This window comes from Varroa jacobsoni, unplaced genomic scaffold (assembly GCF_002532875.2).
Source record: "Varroa jacobsoni isolate VJ856 unplaced genomic scaffold, vjacob_1.0 scaffold_67, whole genome shotgun sequence".
NCBI lineage: Eukaryota > Metazoa > Arthropoda > Arachnida > Mesostigmata > Varroidae > Varroa > Varroa jacobsoni.
Genome location: NW_019212969.1, coordinates 82,461 through 104,891, shown reverse-complemented (window position 1 = coordinate 104,891; position 22,431 = coordinate 82,461). Strand labels below are relative to the sequence as shown.

At 40.3% G+C, this 22,431-nt stretch overlaps 2 protein-coding genes across 5 annotated transcripts in view; one reads left to right on the top strand and one right to left on the bottom strand.

Annotated features, from left to right (window-relative positions):
• The window catches only part of LOC111262181 (uncharacterized), a 99,625-nt gene extending 86,516 nt beyond the window's left edge, over positions 1–13,109 (top strand). For both annotated transcript variants that reach the window (XM_022836252.2, XM_022836267.2), the window contains 3 exons: positions 432–553; positions 9,792–10,007; positions 10,221–13,109. In XM_022836252.2, coding sequence (XP_022691987.1) covers positions 432–553; positions 9,792–10,007; positions 10,221–10,328 — 446 coding nt within the window. In that variant the 3' untranslated portion in view covers positions 10,329–13,109. The remainder of the gene's footprint in view (positions 1–431; positions 554–9,791; positions 10,008–10,220) is intronic.
• Positions 13,110–18,000: 4,891 nt separating this feature from the next.
• Positions 18,001–20,955, bottom strand: LOC111262196 (Mitochondrial inner membrane protein MPV17). Of its 3 annotated transcripts, none has more exons than XM_022836287.2 (4): positions 20,781–20,955; positions 19,730–19,920; positions 19,415–19,605; positions 18,001–18,841 (listed from the first exon to the last, which is right to left on the bottom strand). In XM_022836287.2, the coding sequence occupies exons 2-4, from the start codon at positions 19,888–19,890 to the stop codon at positions 18,609–18,611; spliced, it is 585 nt and encodes a 194-aa protein (XP_022692022.1). In that variant the 5' UTR covers positions 19,891–19,920; positions 20,781–20,955; the 3' UTR covers positions 18,001–18,608. The 3 variants fall into 3 exon arrangements, with proteins under 3 accessions (XP_022692022.1, XP_022692031.1, XP_022692015.1); XM_022836296.2 differs by lacking the exon at positions 20,781–20,955 and adding an exon at positions 20,382–20,767 and having other exon boundaries at positions 18,001–18,764; XM_022836280.2 differs by lacking the exon at positions 20,781–20,955 and adding an exon at positions 20,382–20,762.
• Between the last annotated feature and the right edge of the window lie 1,476 nt (positions 20,956–22,431).

Here is a 22,431-nt window from a genome sequence, read left to right as displayed (position 1 = left end):
ATAGTTGGTTACCAAATACCGTATTACACGGTTTTATCACCTGCTACTGGGAAGTTGTTGCCGCTGCTGTCGGTTCTGAGTTATCGCCAATCATTGCTCTGTTCCATTGAAATAATACACCAAAGTGTTATTATTTGCATCGTCCATTATTGCATAGTCTTATAAGTCGTATAGGTTGGTTTTGTTTGGGGAAAAGGCTTCGAAAGTTATAGGAAATGAACGCGGGCTGTCTCCGTTACATACTATATCCACTTTGTTTAAATTCACTTTCAGACTATATATACATATATATATTATAGATATATAGAGAAAGACGACGTAGCTCGCCGTTAGATGTTACTGTATTGTTACGTAATAGTTGTGGTTCTTCATTAGCGTGGGCTATTTGCTAGTATTCTACCGTATTTTACTCTATTTTGGCCTGATTCCAGATCAACTGAATATACGGGCCTTGGCTATGGACAGTGAATCAAAATTCACTATTGTGTCACTCCAGGGATTACACTCAAAAAGGGCATTGTGCTTTAACCGTCAAGGAGCACTTGTTGCAAGGGTAAGTATCACAACTATTTTATTATTGGCCTCGTATATAGTTCAACAGGGTACGACAAAATAAAAAAATGTTTATCCTACATGTGTTAAAGTAACGATAGCGAACAGTATAAAGATTTGCTTTGCCTAGTATAATTATACAAAGACAAGTACATATGGTACAAGAGCGGAGTCTTTGTTTCTGGCAAAAACACGTTTCCTCAACATATTTTTTTTATCCAGAAGAAACCTGGAAGGGCACTTACGTGTCGCATTGCAAAACACGAGGCTCAATCACTTGAATTGAACCGGCCAACGCCTAACCCTCTATTGATCGCCTTAGTTTTTGCACGTCGAGTCGTACTTTCATTCATTTTTAGGCCATTTCGCATATATAGACGCACATATGTGAGGTAGAGTGAAATTATGTTGCTTTCGTTTGCGTTTTGCTCGCGTTCGGGCATATTCTTTAACACACTACCTTGTTGGTCCTAACATGATTGGTCAGATTGGATAATGCGCCACTATTTGAGCCTTTCGATTTAATATCCTCGTGAGTCGTTTATGTTGGCACGGTCACGCTCAAAAAAGTGTTCGTATGTGCCATACGAAACCGCAAAACATACGTAGAACAAAACAATGAAGATAATGGCAAATCGAAGTCTGGTTCGATTAGTGAAGTGGCGATTGAACTCTGTAGGCTTCTGGATCACGTGTTTTCTTGGCGGGTTTACACGAAAATGAAGGTATGCCCGAAGTTGTTCGTGACGCGCAGCAGAGGGATTGATGTCTGCTCGCTTGGTGTCGCCCTGTCGCCAGAGATAAAAGTGTATCATGAGCGGCCAACTCATGTTCCTCAGGGGTCTAAAACCCCCAGCTGTTGATATCGACACGAATGTGTCCTATTGCACCTGATCATGCGATTTTCAGTGTCCTTTGTAATCGCATTCGCTAATCTAAAATAATTAATGCCAAGCGTCGTTTTAGTCGAACGATACAAACTTACGGACTTTACATAGTAGAACTGATCGGAAGTTTTATAAAGCTAACCAACGAGCACGGTGCAAAGCAAGGCTAACGCTCATAAATTTTTCATCCCACCTACCCGTCGTTCATATGGCTGTCTTGTGGATTCCCATAGGATCCTTTCGAGATACTCAAGGTCTTCGGTATAGAGGTACCTTTAATGAAACCACACAGGGCACAGGGCGTACCTTTAAATTCGACGTGGATGTTGTGGTCAGTACGGGTCTTGTACATTTTCTAATCCTGTCTCCATTCGATCACTGGTGAAATACAGGACGTTCTTATGAGAATTTATGTACCTATATACCTGTTGGAGAAGTCTTCCATAGCAATTCCCGAAATACTCGAAAAGGCAGTGGTACGATCCCGTGCCAAAAGTTCATCAATAATTGGACAACTTCTGTCACTCGCACTATAACCCACTGGCGAGTCGTTTTCATGAATGTTGTTGACCGGGGTCGACAGATTGTAGTTTACCTTAGTGTGCATGCTGTACAATTTGTTACTGTGCAAACCTATGAGTACGGTTTGCTGCTAGATAACGACACATAATATGGATCGCGGTGCTTCGTTGTTAGAGACCAGCTAGTGTCTGACCGTCAAATATCACGGATAAACTACTTCAAAAGCGGATCATCATTCTCGACACCTATTGTCGAACCTGCTGCCGAACCTGCCCAAATTTTGTATGGTTGAAATAGGACAATATGAATGGGCTTGATGACCTTGTCAGTGTGGTTATATTAGTGAACAGTCGCCTGATGGTTGAAACAGCCGTTGTTTTTGCTTACTTTTTGCCTAAATCAACTAGCAGTAGTAGGCCAAAAAGGCATCTGTCACTTCGCACACTGATATAAGCCATTCAGCCTTTTTAGTTTCGAAGAGGTGGTCTTGTCCTATCCCTACGTAAATCGCGCTTTTCGATTGTTACGGAAATGCGAGAACATCGTTACCCCATTACTAATGCTGCCACGACGACTTTTGCTAGCCAATACATATAACTTTCTTTATTTACACCGCTTGTGCTCAATTAGAGCCTTGGCACTACGGCGACCGTCAACCAATCAACCCCGTAAACAAAATTACAGTACGAACTGTGACGCCAGCCTGTTTCCTTATCGATCCCTAGGCAAAACCTTGACAGAAGTCAACTAAATTTGTTGTTCCACTATCATTTGTTTAACTGTCTGTGGACCCATTTATGCTACCCTATTTTGTTTGTCATCACTCAGACACACAACGACGAACGGAGTATAGTGAGTCAGCTTGTCGGTCTTCTATGAAAAATGGTCCCTTCGACGTGCGTATGTAGACCATTTGCTTCGTAGTTTACGTAGCCCCTTTGTGTATCTGTCTTTCGAATGGCTATACGTATCGTTGTGTGAGGTCTCGTGCTTGTGCCGGCTCGAATGTCTGCTGCTCCCAGTCACTAGTAGTATTGCTCGTTCCGAGCAGCTTGCCCGATTCGGTTCATGCAGGAGATCTCACGGTGTAAAACTCTAAGATGCCCTTTGAGCAAGCGCTAACGATGACGGCAAAAACAGCAACAGTAAGGATAACAATAACTACGATAACAAATGGCCAAGGACGGCTATAAGGTATTAGTCGATTGAAAGGTCCGACCTAAGATGAGCCCCACTGACGAGGCGCTGACGAGTTTCGGATGCTCTAGTCGAAGACGTAGTACCAGCGGCGAACTGCAGAAATTAGCGAGGTGGATGCCGCTGTTGGAGCCCTAATAATAATAATAGTGAACAGTTTGCTCATAGACTTTCACGCTTCGCGCTCTACTTGCGTAAAGATTTATGTCTTTATCAGATAGGTGACGAGGCTCTTAGCGAGCACGCCGATCGGTCGTAGCGCTCGCATTTGGGGCAGTTGATCTGTTGATGCCCCAAGCACTATCGCAATTCAAAGGAATATCAACTAAACTTGGGGCATCTTATGACAAGCGTGCAGCTCAATTACTCAACCAGGCTCACACAGACACACAGAGACATATATAGGAGGTCAGAAAAGACACACAAATACGCATATGCATAGACCTTTCTGAGACAATTTGCCTAAACAGACAAGATGAAATGTGAGCTAAATCGGGGAGGAGAGGTATAAGTAACTAGTTGTGTGCGTTGATGGGTGTTCCGGCAATCACTATTTACTCAGAATGGCATACACATATACACATATATAGATATATATGTACGGTAACGAGCCGGAAGAACCTAAACCCACCAAAGCTGCGAGACAAAGAGAGCGCCTTCGTTAATTTCCTTATAGTCTTGCGGCGCTAAACACAATCGCATTCATTAGTTGAAAAGGTAGACGAGCCGTACGACATAGTGGATAAAAATGAAGCTTGGATGTGGACGAAGCAATGCTTTTGGTCCTCCTCAATTTATTTTTGCTTGGACGTTATGCATCAATACAAAATACATAGTTTTATAGTCCTATTCAGCGTTGGAGTACGCTGTTTACGGCCTAGATGGTTTTGTTTTTAAAAAGACTTTTTTCTTGTCTATTAGCAGCAATTATGGGTAGTCAAACCACAAATTCAATAACTGCAGTGACTAAGTATTCGTGTTTGTTTTGTCTGGATTTTGAGCTGGGGTGCAAGGTTTCCTGACATTGTCGACTCACCGGCCTTGGTATAGGCCATTGATATTATGTATATATTCCTCTTCCTGCAAGCAGTCTCCTCAATCGAAAGCATTCGAACGAGCCTGAACGCCAGCCCGCTCAGTCTTATCCCAAGGCTTTGACCAACGAACTCACCCTCCAGCTGCACTAGCCTTTCCTAGCTATATTCAGCTTGCGATAACGCCTACCCAGCTGGCCTCATCGAGGAGTCAAGCTAAAAGTAAACGTTCCTTAGAGCCGTTAAAGGACAGGTGCGTTTAGTCATCACTCGGGTCAGGGTGAGCCGATAGGCTCCGAAAGGCACTATTTAGAGTGATATCGCTTTATTTCCATTCTTCTAGGATATACAATGCAGTGTGAGACGAAAAGAAAAGCCCGTTCGCTTCGATTGATTACGATAGCTTTCTTTAATACTGGCTCGCTTATATGATACGAATATTGGTAAATACTGACCTTCGCAACAACGCAGGAGTCTCGATCTCGTACTGCTCATTTTATGCCTGATTGGATTTAGGCATGTCCGTTAATGAGCAATATTCCTCGCTCGCGTTGGAAAAGGAATAGCGTAAATGGATAATGGCGACATAAGTGGTAGTTGTAAGAAAGTGCGATTTTCTACAGTTTCCGATAATTAGAAAAAAGAAAGGCGAAGGGGTACGAGAAAACAAACGTTGGTCGGATCATGTCGAACAAAATTTTTCAAGTTGACTTTCTTCGATCCTGCTCCTAAGCCACCCAAATGGCTGACCGAATTATCTAGAGGCAGTCAAATCAGCAAAAATCGCCGACTGGCATAATCTATCGAACAGTCATCAATGTCAAGACGAGCCCTAAGGATGGCTCATTCGTTAAAGACGCGCCAAACGAATATTAATCGAATACGCTGTTGTGATAAAGCCGAGACGCGGACGCCTCGAATGCGTATCAACTCTGAGTTTCATCGCTAAAACGCCATCTTTCTGTATACAGTAGCCGCTGTTGTCTTAACGGGAGCCCCTATCGGTTACTGCTGCTGAAGCCGGCGGAATACCTGTCTTTGAGAAAGTAGCAAAAGGTCTTATTTATCGGCTACTGGTCCGCAAAGACAAAGGAACATTAAACGCCCATCAGTATCAGAGTAATTGAACAATACTGCATTAAACAAATAAATTATTCTTGCCGATTGCGAATAGACCCAAAATACACACGTATCAGAACAGGGTTTGGTGATTCTCAGCGGCCAATAAGCAGTAAATCAGTAACAACGCTTGCTTAGTTTCTGACTGAACGGTTTGTATCGGTCTCCACGATCGATACATCGTCGAACATTATATGCAATCTGTTTTGAGGACAAGCAACCGAGCGCTTCGAGGAGTTCTTCAATCTGTCGAGTAATTACCGAGAGTGAAGCTCGAAACTAGCGTTGTCACGGCCGGCGGTGAAAAAAAGGTGGCGCTGACGACCTATAGGGAGAAGCCTTTGTAAAGGAGACCCGCGCTAATACCGGCGTACATAAAAAGGCAGCAACGTTGGCCTAGTTTTCTGGATCACTGCTACCGTTTACGCATAGCTTTGCATCGGCAGACAAATGCTGTGCTGAAAGCAGCGGCAGCAGTACGAACGGTATGTTACCGGCATTTCTGCTGCTTTGTGGTTAGAATCTTGTAGGAGAAGCAGTGGACAGAAGGTGACGCGAGGGCTTTCAACTTTTAGCTAAAAGCTAGTCATTTAATGCTTCATCGCTTCGGGCAATACTTATTTAGTTACTCAAACACAAGAGCTGTGTCTGCGCATGCGAGTACCCTGTTGAAGGGCATACTGGCTCAATAAGAGTAAGTTAGAAATTTTCAATCAGTAGCATTAGCGAACGTTCAGAGACGTCGCCGTTGCACTATGGAAGCGCTGCCTTACGCCTGACTGAAATAGAGGCGAAGCTGAAGGTCGGGAGCGTACTCGAATCGACCCGAAATGCCACCGCTGCGAAAATATTACGCGGGGCATATGACGGGGTTTACTGTGAGCAGGCTCAAGAACGGGACGGGATGACGACCTGAAGAAACAGAAAAAACGCGATTTGGATTTTGCTTATCAGAATTTAACAAAGCGATTTCCTCTGCAAACCTTCGCTAATTGTTTTTCTTATCCCTGTGTATGGTAACATTCTGTTTGTAGCAAAAGATAAGCAAAAAGCAGCCGAGAGCATAATTCGAGTATAGCTCCATTGACGGGCTAGATTTACACAAGCATTACTCTCGTAAGACGGGCAAACTGGAGAAATGGCCATTAAATTGGCCGTGGCTTTTGTGACATTTGCTTGCTTTTGTACGTATATATGTATGTATGTATGTATGTATAATCGACACGCGATATATACATGACCGTCGACAATGGTCTGGATACACGAGGTCCGCCAGCGACCAGCCGGTGGCCCGTTGTGGCAGCATGCAAACTTACTTGCGTGTCACAATTAGCGACTATTTGTTCAAGAATAGGTCATAAATTTTAAAACGAACGTGACGGTGAAAAATGGGAAGATAGCGTGAAAGGATGTGCGATATGCGGGCTTAACGCTCGTAACAAGCGACCCAGTACTTGCCACAAAGATTAAGAACGACCTTTGCAGGTCTATACGAAGCTGTAAGCGGATCTCATTGCCAACCTGATGATTGGCCCGTCATCTGCCTATCGGGACCCCACACGTGGCATAAACACACATTATTCGAATAGGTACAAACCGCATAGTTCATGTTTATAACCCAGAATATAATAGGGGTTCATGCATATATGTAAGAGGACGTCTAAACCGTCATTGGCTCAACGGAGTAGTAGTACCTCGTCAGCCTTCGTAGGTAAAGAATATACTCAATCGTAGCAAAGAGTAGATCGTTTCGACCGTGTACGTTTAGCATATCCGGGGTCTTTATCAATATCTTTTGACCACGTTATGCTTGTCAACCAACAATTTAAATGTTCGAATGTAGATTTAGTATTTACCTGCAACAAACGTCCGACTGCCGAGTTTTAGCTTAATTTTAGGGTGTCATAAAAGATCGCCTTTATTGTTGAAACAACACGACACTCCATCTCGGCGACTGCTATACATGTATACCTTGCGCATACAGACAGCAGCACTCGTTCACGAGAATACCCCCTTCAGAATAGCCCGCTTAATAGCGACAGCGGCAGAGAGCGCTTAAGGAGTTCCAATTGATCTCCTGCTGCCTGCTGATCCTGACGAGGTTACTGCCATGCTGGTTAGAAGACTAAATGCTAACATACATACGCTGGCGAATGTTGTGGTTCTCGAACGAGCTGGAGCGGTTATTTTTTTATTTTATTTGGTTAACTATTGGCCGTGTGGAACAGGGAAACGCGTTACAGAAGCATAATAGCGTACGTGGTACACATTTTTTACTGATACCTGGATGGGTGGCCATTTTGGCATTTTGACTAGTTGTTACAATAGTCATTCGTTAGGGTCATCATGTCAGCATACCTTTTTAGCACAACGCTTTCATCTAACGTCTGTCTATCTGAAGCGTGCTCTATACGGTAAGGTGGCCTAGCCAAGAGGTATCTTCGGGGTGATTAGTGAGTGGCTATCGAACACGGCCGACATCATGACAGCGGTAAAGTTGCTGAAAACACCACGTTTGCTAACCGACAGAAGAAGATCCAGCGGCAGAGCTACAGATCTCATGACTTCTCTGAACTGATGACGACGACGACTACAACAACAACAAGGTTCCTTCGGTGAGTTGCCGAGGCTGAGAGATGTCACTTCGATTGACGGGACCACCCTGATACCAAGCTACCGACCGCACCGGTACAAGCACCGATGTGTGGTGACATAGCCTTCATTTTCCTTCTACGTACTTCATGAGAACGAGAGAGAGCGAGAGAGTTAACTGTCGCAGTAACAACATTTGTACTGGTAGAAGACGTCAGCAGATAGACTAGTCATGGCTGAACTGTGTTTGTCGCTGTGGTGGTTTATTGCAAATACGTATTCTCGTCTCAGTTACGGTATGGTCTGCATTGTTAGCAACACATCTGCGTATAAGTCTGGTTGTTACTTGACGCTGACGTCTGGACCAGGTCAGATACGTGAAGCTGGTCATGAGGCAATTATGTAGTTTAGCTAGACTTAAAAAAAGGCTGCTGTACTATTCCTTACATGCATTTAGCCGCTGGTATCCTAAGTTGCAATGCTTAAAACGAAGCCACATACATAGACTTGTATGTTGGGTTTTCGAATAAGTATTTTTGTTAAGGATTTTTCTAGCCGCTTGAGTTACTCAATCCATCTCAAGTAGTATGAACAGTGTCATAAGTACGGCAGTGGTAGACGTTACAATATTGGAGATTACGATAGAGCGCCTTGACAGATAAATTCGCTGCAAAAATTTGCTACGTTTAACAATTATATAGAAATGAAAGCATAAAAGTGCTAGAAAAAAAAAAAAAAAAAATCTGCTGTGTGAGGTTAATGTGAAAAACAAAAATAGCTCAATGATGATTTTTGCGTTTTTCTCTTGAAAATTTTGTCGTGAAAGACGGTTCTCGTACTTGTGGGCCGGCTGCAAAAGAAACGATTGCAATAGTTAAACAAGGCCAACATCTGAGTAGCCGTAATATTTTCAATAAGCTACAACAAACATCTACCATTAAACAAGCATTTGAAGAAAACTGGCTACAAAGAAAACTGGAAATTTGGATACCACAAGAATTAGCGCGAAGCAATTTACTGGATCGTATCTCCATCTGATAGACAGAAATGAATCGATATCGAGTCCTTTCTCAAAGCAGTTGATTGTGGATGATAAAAAGTAAATCACATACGACGGTCATGTGCAAAATTAAAAAATGTTATTGTTAATCTACGGCAAGGCCCAGACTGACGCCAAAGGAAATGGTGCTACATCTTTCACGAGATTGGGAGGGAATTGTGCATAGCCACCTGATACAATTACTTCGTATCAATAAAAAATCGTCCGGAAATAGGAAACAGCGTCATCTTCCACCATGACAATGACAGGCCACATGCACCGTTGGCTGTCAGGTAAAAACTGGATGGCATCCACAATCAATGCCGTGATCTTGCACTGTCCGACTATCATACTACTACCTGCTTCGGTCTCTGCGTAATTATCGTAACGGTATTCATTTAGTTTCAATAGACGGATGCAAAAATCACTTATCATAACCTTTTCGCCTGGAAACTACAGAAGTTCTACAATGATCGGATTATGGTGTCATCAGAACAATGGCAGAAGATTATCGGCCAAAGTAGCGCATATTTAGTTACTCTAAAGATAAAAAATCTTCGCTAGATTTTGGGCCTAGAAAAAGATCAATACTACTTCGATGACCCAATACTAACTTTTTTCGTGTTTAAGTGCTTTTAAGGTGAAGTATGACTGAAGAAAGTATCAGTACGTGACGATATAAAATGTTTGCGCCTATGGCATGTTTTGAGCTGATGATATATCTATTACTTTCTTTTTAAGAATGATATCTATGCCTATTCTAAGCCCGTACTCTGTTTTGACCTCCTTTGTAGTGTCCGAACGAAATAGCCGAACGAATGTCTAATATATTGTCACTATTTATTGCAGAGACTCGGACCAAAAGTTCCTCCTTTGTGCCAATTTATAGAGGAGCCAAGTTCCGACCACCGGCTGAGGTATCGGTCACGGAAGATCGAACCCTGGCGTCTTTCCTTCGATTTTGACGGAAACCCGAGATCATACTGCCCGCTGAAGTATAGCAAATGCACACATGACCTACGTCCGATCAGAAATCATCGCCACTGCACGAAGTTCGCATTCGTGGTAAGTATATCACACGACAGAAGCAAAAATAAACTAGAGACATCGTGTGCTTTGTCATAGGCTTGCCGTAGGATAATTCCATCATACTCAAGATATATTAACTTGTATTGGGAAAGCATGAGCAACATATGTCGCACTTTACAGAACTTTCCATATTCTTGAAACTCAAAAGCTGCTTCGCTAACATCATAAGTGCATTTTTCAATGTTTCAGCAATGGAAACCGCCTATGTCGGGCCTGACCGATAAGCAAATGCTGGATATCCTGCACAAAGCGCACCCCGATCAGGGAATCAAGACAAATTATCATGACCAGTCGTGATGAAAATAGAAGACCTACAGCATCCGTTTTATAATGTATATTTATTCACCGTGCCCTCGTCTGATGATGAGGACCTGCTGCCAATGAGCGAGTGCGCATAATGATCTGTAATTTATTTATTTAGCGAGAAAACAGAATTACTAGGATTAATCAACGAGTGATAGAGTATCAATGGAAGAGAAAAAGGGGAGGCCAACGTATGCAAGACGAAATCAGAGCAACGTAATGTGAGCGCTCTAAATTGTAATCGATTTAAACGATATTAATTATAACAGAACAATATTACACAAAACGATATGTACCTTAGAACTTCTTCTGAGAGAAGTTGTCCGGCACAATTTAAGAAAATACTTGTTCGGCGTGTAAGGCCACACGGCATCGTAACTTTCTAAGTCCCCCTAAAATCTGTTTGCCTCACAGCGTGGCCACTACACCGACAAAAAGCCTTGTATGCACGCCTTCAACAAGGGACGAATGAGCCTACTGGTTTAAAATTGCAGGCCGGGGCATATCAGTACACTTTTCTGATATGTAGATTATATTAGTACAAAACAACAATTACCATTTTGGCCGCTTGTCAAGAGACATTTTATTTTGCAGGAAAAAATCATTGACAAAGCAATTATGCTCGTCTGAGGGGTATATGGGGCGACGGTGTTGGGAAATGCCAGCCGCTGCGTGCTGGGGCTAGTCATTCGGCGACAAACAACTCATTGTTTGTTTGGCCGTACGCTTTTTTAAGGGAGAGACTAACCGAACAGCCTGCCAACGTAGTCAATGTCACGACAGCATTGTCACTAGGACAAATCAGAGGAAAGACAGGAAACACAAAAAAGAATGGGACAAAGTACGCAAAAATTAAGATACAGAAGTATATTATGAATTAGCACCAAATAAAATACAAAAATATGATGAACATTAAGATATTAAAAGTGTATATGGTAGAACAGGGCGAAGTACGCCCTTTCCTCTTCCGAGAATCTCGTGTCCGAAGAAAACGTTTCCGATCTCGCCCACCCTGTGGATCAGGGGAGTGGAGTTACATTGAACATAAGCGTCAATGGGATCATCATTCATCCATCCATCTTACTGAAATTCGTATTATTATTATTATTATTAGTATTACCCTTAAGATCTGTTATGAAAAAGAACCAATTTATTATACCAAGCCACACATTAATTATTGTCATGAAATACACTTGTTCCTCACCACAACTCCGGCAAAAAGGGGAAAAGAGCAAGGTGTGTGATGTAAGACTTATATGTGTGTTCATGTGTTTTCAGCAACGATAAAAAGAATCGAACGACTGTTAAGAGTACATCTGTAAAAAGAGTATAACTGTTTATCTCCCCGTCAAATTATATTCAAATTGACGTGGTGCATGGCCGTTCACAAAGATGGAACCAATTATATCTCGGACTCTCTCACCTTCTTAGCGGTACAAAAAAAATCTATCTCGTCACCTAAATTTCGCTGCTCTTTCCACCCTACCTTTCCAGACGGTAGAGTTGATTAAGAACGCTTGAAGGTGGCTGAGGTTTATAAGGGAAATGGCAAATACATTTCCAGCATCACTTCGATCATTACTTTCATATCACTATTATTATTATTATTTCTATTGTTGGTTTTTAAGGCATCGTTCTCGCACCCAGGACATCATTCCAAGCATTAGTTATTAATAAATAATGTATTATTGCCAAAACAGGGGCAAGCTAGACAAATTGAAGAAATCGATTTTCTACGCTGCTTTATTTCACGCGAGAGACACATATGCAGAAGATACATTTATACTACTATAGATTCTGCTGTCGATGAAAACTTATGCTTATATATATATATATACAGCATCTTTATTCGTATGTAAACCGCATATACAGCATCATACTACAGTAATAATAAAAAGAAGAATCAAGAAAAACGATAAGCTGAAGCCGAACGCGAACAAACGACAACTTTGGGAAGAGATAATCGAAATAAAGATTTACTCTATTGCCTTATCAGTTCCCCCCGCTGTAATCAGTGAATTAATGCCTGGAACGTCATGAAGCACCGTAATGTGGAAATAGGCATTTTTCAACGAACTAGTTTAGTTTATAGCCTATAGATAGGCATGATATATGTGCGGTATCTTTATAATCGATTAGCTGATTGTCTGTGCGATAAAAAAAAAACTCGACTGAAGTGTATGGTTTGCAGTATGCTAGAGTGTAGAAATGGCAAGAAGCCGTATATTAAACAAGGCCGAAAATATCTGTTAAACTAAACGTGTACGCCTTGGTCGAAATGGCCGTCATTGTTAGTGTCGCAAGCGTCCAGCGAGAGCGCTGTATAACAGACTCAGAGCGGCCCGAGGTGCTCTATTACTGAACACACCATCAGCATAGGCCAAGCCCACTGTGTATCATACAAACAAAACATATGCATAAATATGATAATGATGATATAGCAGTAATGAATTTAATTAAACAAACACCAGTTATTGAAGAATAATTTTAACTCAAATTAACATTCCGGATACGTTCACCGAAGGACAGTTGGAAATATGGTGTCCAAAAACAGCAGCGGAAAAAACGAGCAGCGTTTCGAAAACCGCGAAGAACGAGTGGGTACAGCTGAATTGTCATTGTGATTGGCCCCGCCTATCGAATTATTGATATGGTGTTTGCATGGGGATTGGTAAAAAGCGGGCCGCCACGTCCCTGTATAGAATAAATATGAGTAAGTGAGTTATGAAACATATAATTGTATGAGATAATATAATGAGTATATCAAAAAATTGACATTTCGTGTTTTTCTTCTAGACGAATTATAGATCTGAGTGTATAATAGGTAAAATGTTCGAGAGTCATCAGCCACCATATAACGTAAACCCTAGTAGACTATGCATTTCCAGGATATTCTTTAAGCCTAAAACCACGATTCTAATTGTACCTGCTAGAAAAATGCTTATAAAAAAATTCATAAAATGCTAATACTTCAACTAACTTTAGCACTGCTTACAAATCTGCAATTCTCATGACATTTCAGACCCGCGGTAGATCGGCGCGCGTTCAATTATGCCATCCGTAGGCCTGTTTTAGTAAAGTTACTCTTTCTTATCGGTCTTGTATATTGTCTTATTCCATGTAATTAGATGGACACTATTGAATGCAAAGGTGAGCACGTCGTATACGTTATAAATGAACTTGAAGCATTCAGGGCGCAGGTAAAACACAGTGTTTATATATCCAACTCTATCGAGAATTTTTCATTAGTTCTACTGTTCGCTAAGACCAACTCATGACGTATTCAGCGTCTTTGTAGTTAACGCATGGAGTTAATTACGCAGCACATTACGCTGTTCTGAAAAAAACGAGCGCTAATAAAAGAAATCTTTTTTTCAGCAAACTATTTTCTCTACACGCAGGACAATAGGTGTATACAGTTACTTCGCGTAGATCATTAACTACATATGGATACGCATCTTCCATTATCTTTTTGGCAACAAAATATATTCATACGTAAAGAAATCACGATTTCCATTCAGGCATTAGAAGAAAGCAGCGCTTGGTATCAGTCGAGTTTTTAAAACATACATTTACAGTAGTAAAAGTAAGTTCATTGTTGTTTTGTAAGCAGGCATGAAGTATTTATCTAACTCTCTGTACTGAGATATTCTGATACCGTTAGAATAATATAACATGTATAATTATTCCTTCCAAATATAACTTTTAATAGACTATTCATTGAAAGGATAAGGTATGCCACGAAGAAGCCACTGCGTCTTCTTGTTTTAATTTATAATATAGGGCTTCGACGATTAATTTTTTCACTGCTAGTCTTCTTAAAAGTATGTTTACATATATAATATAAATTATAAACTAAAATAATATAACGGTTACTATACATTGATAAAATAGATTCATTACTTCGTAACCCCGATTTGAACCCGCAGCAAACACTAGGCCACCGCTATTTCATGGGCGGTAGACCTTTCACATACACATGAATATTGTAATCACATCAAAAGTGTGAAGTAAAAAAAAAAAGTTATAGTAGTAATTTACTAAAACAGTAAATAAAATACATCATATATATTCATGTTTTTTTCTTTCGTGATATTAGGGAAGTGTACGATACTCTGACGTCTGGCAGTGCACAAATCTCAAAGCTATCTGTACTTTAAAAGACTGCTTTAATTTGAAATCATTGATAAAGTTAATCATTTTTCTGTTTGCCACAGGTAGATCGAACCGTATTAGATTGCGCTGTGGCCTTATTGGCCAAATTAACAGAAAACTATTTATACCGTGTGTTAGGCTAAGTTTTAAAAGTGCGTATATTTTCAGTTGTCTACACATAGCATGTTGCAGATGATATAGTATATGCCTGAATTGACCGGAAAATTTGACATCTTTGCGAATTTTGTACAGCTTCTAATAAATATAGGGTTAAATAAAATTCAAGTTTAACCGATAGTCAAAGGTAAAAAACGCTTACGCTTATGTTTTGAATTCAAAATGCAAACATAGCAATAGAGCTGCTAACTAACCAGACAAGGTAAGACCCTAAACACAGCTATTTAAAGTACATACCCAGGAAGCACCTTGTCGCAGGACGTATCTTTTTAGGACTAGAAGTAAATAGAAGCAGTTGTAAAGGGAGCTCGTGATGATACAACGGGGTTATATCTGCTTTTTGAACCTGAAGGCATGTAAAATGATTTAGCTTCGAAGGACGCCTTGAAATCAATGAATTGGGAAATAAAAATGAAAGCCCTGAAAAGTACGGCCATACCGCCGTGTCTACAGAGGATTATTTTGTCGTACTTGGATGGTATGACACTAGACACCGGGAAAGAAAGGGTGGAGGTAACAGCCGAGGTCCTTCAGAGTTCGTGCTAGGCCTAAGCCTCTGCAGCTTGAGATACGACGATGTCTCGAAGACCTCTAACCCCCAGAGGGCCTTAAGTATATTGCCCTTGCGCACGACCTGGTTATTCTAATCTCCGCGAGGAGGGAAAACGAGCTCGAAAGACGAGCCACTAAGGCATTCATCCTCACAGACGCCTGGATGGAAGAGCGTTATCTCAAGGTAGTTCCAGAGAAGATAGAAGCAATCTACCTAAAATCTATTTCTGAATTTGGCGTCTCTTGGTACCAAATTTTGTTCATTCGATTTTTATAGCACGGTAGTTATACTTATTAATATCATATTAATAGAAGCAGTGATAAATTATTTTTATTATTACGAGTTATAGTTAATATAAAGTGGGATACACTACAATATCAGTGGTCATCTTGTAAATCAATGCGTCTTGCCTGCGATTGTCAGCTGTGGAAAACTCGCAAAAGTTTTACTCCGGTACTACCACAACACATATAAAAATACTTCTGCAATCTATCCTATTCTAATGGCTGTTAGTGTTAGAATAATATAGTAATGTATTTATAACAGGGATGAAGTAATTCACATAAAGCGATTTCATAGCAATTGAACCGTTAATCAAAGTGGTTCTACGAAAATGCATTATTCCAAACAATTTTACCCTTGCTAAAATCTGCGACATATATATACCTGACAATCCCTCAATCTAAATCTATGCAAAGGATACGAAATTGGACTTGGAACCCTAAGTGACACGAAAGTAGACCACGACCGGTTGCTGGTAAAATGTTACGTTAGTATTATTGAAAACAATTTTTGGAAAATATAATTTAGAGGCTAACTTTTCGTTGCATATATATATATATATATGCTTCAAAACTTTTATGAAATTCCCAATTTCGTCTAAGATATATAAACGCAACAGACTACAGTTAATTATAAAAAGAGTCGCAAGTCGCTGCATGAGCAGTAAATTAGGCCTTGGAACTCTAAGCTAGATCTATGAATTGAATGGCTCAGCAGATGGCTGGCTTGGATCGACATAAAATAGTGGACATATTCAACATTGCTGGTGATTTTACTATGATGTCAGTAATGACAGTCGGCTACGAAAAAGTTGGACTAACGATCAAGGAAAAAAATAAGACCGATGGAGTGGCCACAGCCCCGAAGAACTGATCAATATGAATGATACTGGTAACAATTTTGTTTGACTCACGCCCAGCAAATAATTTAAACTGGAATTATAGACAAATCGCTGACTAAGGCAGTTGTAGTCAAGTGATCATTACAGTTACGCTTAACGCTGCATGCAGGCTGCTGTATGCATATCTATAATGCTGGCGGCAGTTGAGCTGAAATCTGTAGAAATGCAGTACTCTGTATGCGATATTTGATAAAATTAGAAAAAGACAAACTTTCCTGGACCCCAGCATCAACCGCCGGAACGTCACCCTTTACGGGCTCTTAAATTGCCTTAGCTATAAAATTTAAGAAAATATCTAAGTTGTCTACTAAATGGGCAAAGAGACAAAAAAATATCAATTTAAATTGTTGCGTAGTAAATGCTTAATGACCGCGAGTTATCTGCTTCTTAATCGCACCTGACTCAAGTTCGCGAAGTAGTTCACTAGGTAGAAAAAAAGCAAACGAAATCTTATGGTACAAGTTGCTCACTCTCTAATCTCGTAACTCCCCACACCCGGGTGACTTCTCAGCGTGTTTCAGCCTGTGCAACTAGAGACTTAGGTGAAATGAATAAAGTGCGAAAAATTCAACCTAAAAAGCCAATTTTTGTCCCTTAATTCGGACAGATTGAAACTATCACCATTACGATAAGTGAGCTGACTGGGCTTCCAAATGCTTCTTTCGGCTCTCTTGAACAGCAGGAAACGTCACCTTTAATCACCGTAGTATTTTCTCCAATAGGTAGCCCCTTTCTAGTCATCCAAGAAGTTTGGCTACTTGGATCTATATTACGAGAGCAAACAGGTTCCAGCTCATTACGTTGGAATGACGTGGAGAGGCTACTTGGACCTAGGAAATGTATGCATCAAGCCAAACTAGGCCAGCGAGGAACTGATTCGATGTCTCTTTCGAGAATGCTACAAAGCATTCGTGATATTACAGCAGCTTGAAATTTTTCATTCGCTGCAACAGACCTTTGTCGAGAAAGGTGCCTCCGATAAAACAATATTTAATAAATTTACAAGATAAAAATCTTAGCCGCGAGGTATTGGGACTATTTCTGACAGAAGTTCTAATCCTGTACAGTGAGGTCTTGAGGAATGGTAGACGATCGCCGCGAAAACTCATCAGGTGCCATGAATTTCGGTGTGCCTAAATCTCATATCATAAATATGTAGAGCCATTTCATACACGAAGCGATAGAGGAGGCTAATTCACAGTGTCACGATACGGAGAATCATTGTACGAATACCCACTCGTCCAAATTACATGACTGTTTATAGTACGTTATCGGTTAGACAATTTGTACCACAGACTGTTTAGCCTATAGCCAAAAATATAAAATTTTATGTTTGTGAGTGAAGATATTTCGTATCTTCACTAAGTAAGTAAGTAGTAAGTATTTATGCCAGGATGATAAAGCACCACTTTGCTTGAACGCTTCAGTAAAATTAAGAAAAAAAAATCAGCTTAGAAGAATACGGTGTTCGCTTTCATTAGAGCTTAAACTTTTTTAGCCTTCCTGAATTTTTTTAGCAGTTACTTAATATATATTCAACGCAGTTTAAAATTTCGTTATTTTTAATTCGCTTCCATCATTGAATAAAAACGAGAAGATAATGTTATTACAAATTTGATAGAATGCTGTATTTAATTTAGCCAGAAAAGTACATTGAAACAACTTAATTAGCTCGGTATACACATTTTTATTCAGTTGGCTGGGAAGGGACAATTATGAACCACTAAACAAGTCCGGATAGGGATTTAGCGTCTTACATGTCTTTTGTACAGCGTCACTTGCATAAAATATTTCTCGGGTTCAACAGACGAAGTTCTACCCTATCTATGGTAATACTGTGACTTGCATTTTTACACCGTATTCTGTGAGTGGTAGGAGAAAATGGCGTAGCAAATGACCAGCTTTTGGCAGGCAACCAGACTTCTCTGTGTGTTTTTTTTTCTATTGGCTATAGTAACAGGCTGCTGCTAATACGTAAAAGTTACATACGAAGATATTTCACATGATACTTATAACAATGATCATCTATCTTTCCTGTTAGAAGAACAAGCCGTAACTTTTACACGTTCCGATTAACACAGGCATTCGTCCGCTTACGTACAAAATACAGCGAGATAGTTCTAAGTAGCAACGGAACTTCCGTTTTAAGTACCCATTCACTATATAATACCTAATTATAGAACGTACAGTATCTGATGTCTAGAAATCACTGTGATTCAATAGGTTCTTTCGCGGCCGCGTCACCCGAAATAGGCGCAAGGTCTTGGTTGGCTTTCCAAGCGAGGTAAATATTCCAAAATAGCGCTATAGTGCTTGCGAATTGAACCCGAAATTGAAGAGGAACGAAGTTGAAGTTGATGACCTGTGCGGCGGGCCATATCATCCAATTAGTTAGCAGGATGGGTACCGTATCTGTTCTTACAGTTTCACAAATCCCATCTAAAGATAACATCACTTGTTAGCTTCGTTTGAAATTTTCATTACTACATTGGGCTAAATATTATTTCTACAATTGCTAGAAGAGCTTGTTTCGAGACCAAAAATTCAATTTGCTAAACATCACAAGTTGTATAGGTGTGCGTAAAGTTGGCGTCGGTTTAACGAAAAATACGTCCTCAAAGGCCAGATTTTATAATTAGAATTGTAAGTAAAATCAACAATTGAGTAAATTTAATTTACATGATAAAGATGGGAAAAAGATTATACTTGATTGTTAAAAAAGCACCACTTGCGAAGTATGTTTGTGAAGTATTATAACTTCTACTAAATGCAAAATTGTATATTAACACTGATATGAACACTTATTCCAGTGCATTCGCAAGACGACATACGTTATCATATAATATCCGTATAATATACATACGGTCAGCGTCGCTATCGTTTCCCTAAACAGAACAATCGTTTTATAATATAATTTGTTACGAGTTTGCCAACAATGGATTTCGAAATTCGTAGAATGTGTTTACTTCATAGAATAACTAAAAGCATCTATTATATTGAGTAGGTACCTACCAATATTTTTCCCCTGAAATGTGCTTAGCGTGATAAGAAAACCAGGCAAGAAGACTGGGGTAAACACCAATTGATCAATTGAGGCCATCTTGAGCGCCCGCATCTTTGCCGAATGAGAGATTAACTGTTCTAAACGAGGATACCACGTCCGCAGCACCGGGCCTACATAGACGCAGCCGACAAAGAAAAATCTGAAAAAAAAATAAACCAATAGTGTGACAACTATAACTTAGCACCGTTTATGTTACTATTATACTATATATATATATATATATTATCAATGATCTACGGTAAGCAACGCTTTTTATTACTCACCTTCCTGTTCGCTGAACATTAATATGCTCTCGCTTTTCGACAAACTTCTGCGACAGAACATCGCCCGTCGCCATTAAAGCAGCTGTAGTTAACACCTGAGTTGCGGTCGGATGTTTGATATTCAGGAGGTTATAGAAACGAACTGGATTCAGTTTCAACATTGTCAGTTGTACGTTAAGCCTGAAACAATGCTATATGCAATAAACGATTTTCTAAAGATTAGTTCGCTGTCGTAGTGAAAATTACTTAAATAAATCAACTAACAATAGAAATGATAACGAACATAGTTCCACTTCAGAGGATTCCGACATTAGAAGATATACAATTAACTACAGTTATAGCAAACATAGATTCTACATAAGTGGAAATGCGATATCTATAGAGACGGTCAACGTCCATATTCGCTGGATGATAAAATGCCACTTACTAATCATCTAATTCAAATTGGCGCAAGAGGAACATCGAATAGATCTGAAAAAACCTCTATAGGTTTATAATAGTTACTGCTCTTATTTATAGGACAACATCCTCTAAAAACGTACTTAAATGACAACAAAAAAAATGTCCGATTTCACAGAATCAACGAGAACCGCTAAGAGTTAATGTGATCAAGTAGAAACTTTAGACACACTCGCGAGCTATACAAACTTACTTTTTATAACGCTACCGCTTAGCATATACGAGCGGCACTGGGAGAAATCACACGCGCGTTCAACAACTACACCGTAACTGATCTCAGTTCCCGTTTGTCTTAGGATGTTCTGTTTTTAGTATAGACAGCATAGTTAATATAAAAAAGACAGCTTAAGATTGTCGCATGGCTACAGCCGAACATCCTAACAGGTTACGGCAAAGGGCTGTGAGTGAGGGAGCCAGCTGATTGTCTGCTGGTGGACTATGCGCGCAGTGCCCGGAACATTACCCTGCTCACGTTCAATGTTTAGCGTCTTGCGCTGATAGAACGTGTACTTACGGGATATGCAACTTAGTGACTTTTGACAACTGATACAGTATGGATGACTAGAAAGAAAGCAGCTGCGCAAGCGTGTACCTGTGACAAACTAGACGATTGCAGATACCGGCAAATCTCGTACAGATCATTTGACGAAACGATAGTCGACGGTAACGGTGTTCGACACGCGCGATAAGCATGTGTCTCTGTGTGGGAATTATTTCTCGGAACGAAAAAGTAGGGCGATGCTAGACAGGCTGGGCGGGTAATTCTGGTTCTTTCTACATCATTCCTCGTGCGAGATATTACTTGTAGCCCGTCTAGAAGATTTTCCCGATTGTCTAGTCCCTAGATTCAGGCCATCATGAAAGGATTTACTAATAATAAGAGACGCATCCGCAATCCAGTCGTGCTGATAACAAGGCAGAGCTACGAGTAGCACTATCACCTAAATCGTTTACTACGCCTTTATTAAGGCAACCTAGATATAGCTTTCACTTGAAAATAGATTACTTTCCTTTAATATATATCGGATCTGATTCATTAATGTTTAATTAATGTCACGAATTTTTCGTCACATTTTCGTGCAGATATTAACTGATTAACGTATCTCGGACGCTATCCTCTAGAATAGAAAGTTCAATCTCCTTTTTCGTAGATAGCAGATAGAGATTATTTTGTTTGCATTCATTGAAATATGCTAAATAATACAAAGTCTAATTTTTGGTTTACGTTATGCTAATTTTCAATGCAAATGATACGAGTAATTGAAAAAAATGTTTTGAGTCTTACATCCGGTTAGCTAGCTGTCTCATCGGATGGCTGGCTGGCTGGCTGGCTAGCAGCGTAAGCTGATGTGTGCCCATGGTTGTCATCCAATTCAGATCGTCACGTGTTCCTTAGTTGCACAGACACGCTACCCACTATGCCACCACCCGGATTGCTGAAAATAACTACTAATTTAGATAGCTGACGTTATTGGTTCAATGGCTACCGCTTTGCGATACGAGTTACCTGAATTTAGCTAAGACACGCTTCTCACGAAGCTTATTGCTATTCGTCGAAATGCGACAATATTGTGTCATCCTTTATAATAAACTGACTAGTCGGTCCAAGAGCTTTGTTTGTCTATAGTTCGTCGAGTTGGTATAATAACTGAGTGACAACGTCATGAAGTTGCCCCTCTCGTCTGTCAAAGCCTCCACGGGTTGGTCCCGAAGCCCACTACGAAGTATCGGATTTCTGCAAGCATACAAGATCGTGTTGAAGCCAGGTTATTTGCTACAACTGAAAACGAACACAGTGAAGACATTCAACGTCGTTTTTTCTTCAAATAAATCTATCGAAAAATATGACAAACACGTTCTTTTTGTAATTTACGCGATAGTGGAACGTCAGAATGGACACAATCAGCGTCACGGAACCATACGCTGTCCAGTTGAAACAGGAAGTCCACAAGCCACTCTAGGATGCATGTATTTGATTGTTAAAAAGTAAGGAAGTTTAATCTATACGAAGAAAAACCAACACAATTAAAAGACGTCTGTGGCGATGAAAATTGTGACGACGAAACCAGCAAGCTTAATAATTCTACCGTAAACCACTGCCCTTACCGCTTTAAACTCTTGCATCGGGTCCATTACGATCATATGATAAAGTGCTAGCAATAAACAGATATCTACCCTTACACCACAGTAACTTATGTCTAAATGCATCTTCACCTTTACAGAAAAGACAATCGGTACGTTGA